Source organism: Octodon degus, unplaced genomic scaffold (assembly GCF_000260255.1).
Source record: "Octodon degus isolate 3935 unplaced genomic scaffold, OctDeg1.0 scaffold00344, whole genome shotgun sequence".
Lineage (NCBI taxonomy): Eukaryota > Metazoa > Chordata > Mammalia > Rodentia > Octodontidae > Octodon > Octodon degus.
Window position 1 is genome coordinate 544,705 of NW_004524920.1, and position 6,675 is coordinate 551,379.

The 6,675-nt window shown below is 49.2% G+C and overlaps 1 protein-coding gene across 2 annotated transcripts in view; it reads left to right on the forward strand.

Moving 5' to 3' along the window:
- The first annotated feature begins 1,049 nt into the window (after window positions 1-1,049).
- The window catches only part of Blvrb (biliverdin reductase B), a 23,348-nt gene continuing 17,722 nt past the window's right edge, over window positions 1,050-6,675 (forward strand). Inside the window, exon 1 of one of the 2 annotated variants that reach the window (XM_023708294.1) lies at window positions 1,050-1,362. In XM_023708294.1, the coding sequence (XP_023564062.1) occupies window positions 1,272-1,362 (91 nt within the window). In that variant the 5' untranslated portion in view covers window positions 1,050-1,271. The remainder of the gene's footprint in view (window positions 1,363-6,675) is intronic. The other variant, XM_004647986.3, reaches the window with a different exon arrangement.

The following is a 6,675-nucleotide window of genomic DNA, read 5'->3' on the forward strand; positions in this document are numbered from 1 at the left end:
GCGGGTCCCCGCGCGTCACACGCCGGGCCACGCGGGTGAGGCACCGTCACACCCTCCCACGGACTCACACAGTGCCCCCTCCCGCACACGCGGGACCACTTGCAACGTCACGAACGTGCTCTCCACGTCCACGCAGTGTCACTCCCTCCTACAGGGTTGCACAGGGTCAACCTCAATTTCAGGCTGTCACACGCAATCACACACACGGTGCCCCACACTGGAACAGGGTCCACGGCGCTACACACGATGACGTGTTCAATTGGGACCACAAACAACGTGGTGTTACATACAACCACGCATGTCACACAGAGAACAAAGTGTCATACACATCATTAACACCTTCACAATCAGTGTCATTTTACACGCTGTCATTTGTCACACTAGTCGTCCACTCACGTGGAGGTGACATGTCTTGTACTACTACACACTCATCCATCACAGTCACAGCAAGTCACGAAGAGCATCACAGTAACACCCAAAGCCACACACTCAACTGAGACCTCACACACCTCCAGTACACATGTCCACACATTATCACAGTCTAGCTGTCACACGCTCCACTACAGCTTATGTTGTACACTCACGCCACATCACATGGGCTGACACACACTGTCACCACAAGGTCACAAAAGAACACCACCAGTGCCGACCGCACATGGGGTCACACACAGTCACTGTAGCACAAAGGATAGCATAGGTGTCAGCACAATCAACGCGCTCCCTTGTGGGTATTTAGGTTCACGAGGATCACACAGGTACCTAGACACGCAGTTACATGGTGTCACGCCCACGAACCCATCCCGTTCTCTTTCACAGTTCCCTTGCTGTCCCAGGTGCACCTGGGCTGTAGCGCAAGCACCAGGTGGACCCCAAAGCGCTGAAGGAGCTGGCAAGAGCGCGAAGCGCGCGGTGGGCGTGGCTCCGTGCCCCGCCGGGCGTGGCTTGAACTCGGAGGCGGGGCCCTGAGTGACCGTCCTTGTGGCCCCGCCCACTTGTGCCTGGCCTAGGCGTGGGAGTGGCTCCAAATCAGTCAGCCAGGGTAGTGCAAGGCGGTAAGGGTTGCAAACCGACACCAGCAAGAGACCTACTCTAGTTCTTTTCTTCCGGCAACCAAGTATTTGGCCCACTGGGGGCGGGGCGCAGGCGGGACCTTCCGAGCCGCCCCGCCCCATCCCTCCTTCTAGAGAAGCGGGAGAGCTCCGCCCAGCAGCCATTGGTTTCCCGCGAGTCCTGGGTCTCGGACGCGCGTGGCAAACTCAGGACACCGCAGCATGGCTGTCAAGAAGATCGCGATCTTCGGTGCCACTGGCAGGACCGGGCTCACCACCCTGGCGCAGGCGGTGCAAGCAGGCAGGAGCCGGGGCCGGTGGGGGCTATCATGGGGCTGAGCATTAGGCCGCGGTTTTATGGGACTGAGGGTGGGAAGAGACCACCAGTCCCCACTTCAGGTGTGTGAAGATTCGGGGAGCCAAGCCGGTGGCCCCAGGGGGGGCACAAATGGGGGAAGCTACGAGATTCAGTTTTATAGAAATGCAAGGTTGGGACACTCCAGCGACACGTTTAGGTGTAAAGCTAGGGCACTTAGGAAATGTTCTTGACGAGGTTGTTGTTGTCTTTGAGGTGGTGGGTTGGTCGGCTTGACGCCCTGCAGTGCCCTCCTGCCACGTGGTTAAACCCTGGCAGTCCTCATTTAGAGCTGGAGATAACATTACCCCACTTGACAGAAAAGAAAACGAAGGCCCTAAACCAGGCATGGGTGCGTGCCAGTAGGGTCCCGATGCTCCCAGAGGCTGAGGCAGGTGAGTTGGAGACCAGTCTGGACTACACAGCTAGTACCAAGACCCTATCTCAAAAAAGAAAAGGAAGAAAGAAAGGAGAGGGAAGAGAGAGAGAGAGAGAGAGAGAGAGAGAGAGAGAGAGAGAGAGAGAATAAACTGAGGCTCAGAGAGTAATTACTCCTACAGCTGGTAAGAGGCAGTTCTGGAATTTGAACCCAGATCATGCTCTTAAAAACAAAAAATGTCTGAAGGTTCTGGGATTAGACACTGAGCTGGAAACTGAAAAGATTAAGGGTAGGTTGTTGAGGGTACAAAACAGAGAGATCATGGAGATGCTGAGTGAAGAACTGGGAACTCTAGCTCTGAAAAAGTCCAAGAGTCTGAAAATTCAGAGGGTGCCAGGGAGGGTGTGGCATCCCCCAGCACCCCCTGCCCTCTAAATCCACAGTTTAGCAGCTGCCAGCTGGGCCTGGGACTTCCAGATACGGGGCCTCACTCCTCTTAGCTGTAGTGGCTGAGATAGTACCTATCTGTGTGTCCCTGAAAGGGTGGAGGCTGCTACAGCCTCCAGGACTCTGCTGCTTCAGCCTAGCCTCCTTTGGAGGGACTCTCCTCCAGTGTCCTCAGGGTCCTCAAGAAGGTCTTGATTTATGCAGAGGAAAGCAGCCCTAGCCTCAAGCAATATGCTGATAAACCTTTCTAGGGGAGGAGTGGGGAAGGAAGAGAGCAGCTGAGATGTGCTGAGTCACCCTGAAAATCTGCACTCGTGACCACAGTCCCTTAGTGCCCAGTGCCACCAGGTTTTGCTGTCCCACCCTGCTGGTCACAGCTGGGACAGCACCCATGGAACTGGAGAGCTGGAGCCTAGCAGAGGCTCGCTGGCTCCCTGTGGCTCTGAAGAGCTGTGCCTGCCCCTCTCACAAACCGGAAGGGCTTGGGTGGGTGGGGTTTTATAGACCTCTGTGTGACTTTATAGGTGTGACAGAGGCCCTGCCCTACAGCGCACACCTGTAATCCCAGCCACTTATCAGAATTGTGATGAGATTCTGTCCCAAAATTAAAAAAAAAAAAAAAAAATCAAGGGTTGGTGATTCTATAGCTCAGTAATCCTTGGGGCCCTAGTATTACCAAAATTTTTTTTCTTTTTCTTTCTTTTTCTTTTTCTTTTTTTTAGGCAGAGTTTCACTATGCAGTTCAGGCTGGCCTTGAACTCACTTTTGTAACCCAGGTTGGTCTCCAACTCAGTGATCCTCCTGCCTCAGCTTCCTGAGTGCTGGGATTATAGGCATATGCCACCACGCCCAGCTACCAAAAAAAAAAAAAAAAAAAAAAAAAAAAAAAAAAAAGAGCCGGGCGAGGGGGGGGGGCGGATAAAATAAAATAAAATAGCCGGGGAGATGGCTCAGTGGAATAAGTGCTTCCTTGGCAAGCGCAAGGGCCTCAGTTCAATCCCCAATTCCACAAAAAAAAAAAAGAAAGAAAAGAAACTGAAATAAAATCCTGGGGTCAGGGGATGGCTCAGTAGAATAAGCACTTCCCTGGCAAGCGCAAGGGCCTGAGTTCAGTCCTCGGTTCTGCAAAAACAAAAAATAAAAAATAAAATAAAATCCTGAGCAGCACTGGTTCTGATGCAGCCTGCCCAACATTCAAGCAGCTGACCCCAGCACTTACCCTGTGTGACCTAAGGACCTGTCATCTAAAAGCTTACACCTAGATGTCTCTAAAGTAAGGACGGATTGGTGGGAGGCCAAGGTAGAGGAGTGAAAATTCTACCCCAAGCCTGATCCATTTAGTGACTTAGCAAGACCTTGTCTCAAAACAAAAAAATAAGAAAAGAGTTGGGATGGAGCTCAGTGCCAAGATCCTGGGTTCAATCTCTTGTACCACTAACTAGCTAACTAAATAAATAGGAAATGAATCTAATAGTGCTTGCCCTAGGATGCTTGTGATTATTAAATGATATACTATCTGTGATGGAGTTGTTTTTGGTTTTGTTTTGTTTTGTTTTGTTTTGTTTTGCCACTTCAGGCTGCCTTAAGGCTCACTTTGTAGCCCAGGATGGTCTCAAACTTGCAGTATAGCTTCTGGGGCTGGGAATCGAACCATGGTCCTATGCACCTGCCTGCATTTACTCAAGCAGCGCTTTAAACAACTGAGCTGTCCAGCAAAGCCCCCCACTGTCTGTGAAATGCTTAGGATCATAGCTAATGCATGGTTGGTGCTCCCTGGCTGACTGAATTCAGATTATAGTCTCATAATCCTATTCAGCAGGCTCTGGATCAGACTCATTAAGGTAAAAATTTTACCTTCACCTACTAGCTGTGGCCCTGGCCCAGTTACCTAAAATGGCCTTAATTTCTGCATTGTCAAAGTAGGCATGTTAATAATTATCTCATAGTGTTGTTGGGCTCCTCAAATTGTGGGCCATAGTGAGTTCTGAAATATATTTAATTGGTCAAGATTATTAGATTCCAATGTTAAATGTTTGTCATAAAATTTTGGGTTGGGTTTGTTTTGGTTTTTGGGTGTTTTGGTTTTTGGGTGTTTGGGTTTCTCTTTCAGTTTGGTTTGGTTGGTTTTTGTTTTTGTTTTTGTCTCTTTGAAACAGTTTCACTAGGCATGCAGCTCAGGCTGACCTTGAATGTTGTAGCCCAAGCTAGTCTTGAACTCAGAGATTTTCCTGCCTTAGGCTGCTGAGCACTGGGTTTACCGGCACACACTGCCATACCTGGCTTAAATTTTTTTCTTTTATATGTATTTGGTATATTCGGTTAGGGAGCAAAATCTGTTTTTCACTAAGGAGGTTGATATTAAAAAAAACTGAGCCAAGTGTAGTGGCGTATGCCTGTAACTCCGGCACTCAGGAGGCAGAGGCAGGGGACTCATGCAGGCCAGCCTGGGCTACGTACAGAGTGCCCTGAAGGCCAACCCGAACTACACAGCAAGCCCCTGCCTCAAAAAAACTACAACTTGGGGCTGGGGAGATGGCTCAGTAGAATAAGCGCTTGCCTAGCAAGCACAAGGGCCTGAGTTCAATCCCCGGTTCCGCAAAAAAAAAAAAAAAAAAAAAAACCCTGCAATTTACTCTTGAATAGTTAAGTGTGTGTGTATTTGTATATGTATATATAAATATATGTAATTCATGCCATATATCAGTGATGGCCAACATTTTAGAGATGGAGTACCCAGGGCAGGGGAGATGGCTCAGTAGAATAATCGCTTGCCTGGCAAGCGCAAGGGCCTGAGTTCAATCCCCGTTTCCGCCCCCCAAAAAAAAAGAGAGAGAGAGAGAAATGGAATACCCAAACTGCAAGCCAAGTCCCACTTATTTATCACAAATTGCCCACACTGCAATTAAACCTGAGTACTGAGGTTTTAGTTTAGAAAAACAACTGTTATCTGGTACTTGGCTGCAGGGCCTCTTGGCTCACATGCTGATAGCGAGGGCTCCGTGGGTCTGCTGGCGCATGCGTGCCCTAGGCTTGTCACCACTGCTATGTATTATGTGTATGCACAAAGAGGGGGAAGCCAGGTGTGGTGGCTCAGACCCGAAATCCCGCCACTGGAGAGGCTAAGGCAGGAGGTTTGTGGTTTCAAAACCTGCTTGGGTTACATAATTGAGTTCAAGGCCAGGCTACATTACTTAGCGAGATCCTGTGGGAAAAAAACGAACCAAACAAAAAAGGAGCAAGACAGAGTGGGGGAGAGAATAAAGCAAAAGTGAAGATGAAATATAAAAATGAAGCATAAATTTAATTTGGAAGGATGGCACTAGAGACCCAAAAATGGTTTGTTTTTTCCAAAAATGGTTTTTGAAAGCCAGCCCATTAATTCATAGACTGTGCTCAATGCTTGGCACATGGGAAGACTTTCATGAGTGCTGTCACTCCTCTCTCTCTCTCTCTCTCTCTCTCTCTCTCTCTTTCTCTCTTTCACTCTTATTTTGTTTGTTTGTCTTTTTGAGACAGGGCCTCACTATACAACTCAGGCTGGCCTTGAGCTCACTTTGTAGCCCAGGCTGGTCTCGAACTTGCAATGATCCTCCTGCCTCAGCCTCCCAAGTGTTGGCATTACAGGACTGTACCGCTACTCCCGGTTTCTGTCACTCTTCTCTAATATGGCAGCACTAACAGAGACCCTTGTGACGTGCTCTGCCAAAGTGCTCACTGTCCCAGGAGCAGGCATCTTAGTCCACCCCCTCTGCTGTGACAAATGCCTGCCAGTAGGTAACTCCTTTTTCATGTGGTGCTGGAGGCTAAAAAGCCCAAGAACCTAGTGACTGAAGAGAGGGAGAGCTTGTCAGCCGTGGTGCCTCTAGCTGGCAGCAGGGGCTCTTAGTCCTCGGGGGACTCTTGTAAAGGCACCACCTTCTCATTTATGCACATGACCTAGTGTCACCTCCTAAACACACCATGGTCTGACAGCACCACCATCTGACACACCATCTGAGGAGGTGTCAACAGAAGAACTTTATGGGAATAAGACACTTAGACCAAAGCATGTTCTAGAAAGAGAGCGTGTGCACAGCGCCTGCCTGGTAAACACGAAGTCCTAAAATTCGATTTCAAGGAGAGAGAGAGAGAGAGAGAGAGAGAGAGAGAGAGAGAGAGAGAGAGAGAGAAAGACAAGGAAGGAAAGGAGACAGACAGTGGCTAGTAAACTAAACCAAGCTAAAAATAAATGCAATTAAGATTTTTAAGTAAACAATCTTAATTATGAGCACAACTAACCTTTCCTACCATGTTTAATGAATTACAAAAGGAAAGCCCAATCAGCAAAGCCATCCAGCTGTCAGCACGGTGGTGATCTGTCTGATGTGCACGCACACCCAGCACACGACCCGGTCCCGGCGGTGGCCTGGAGGTGATCTGTCTGATGTGCACGCACATCCAGCACG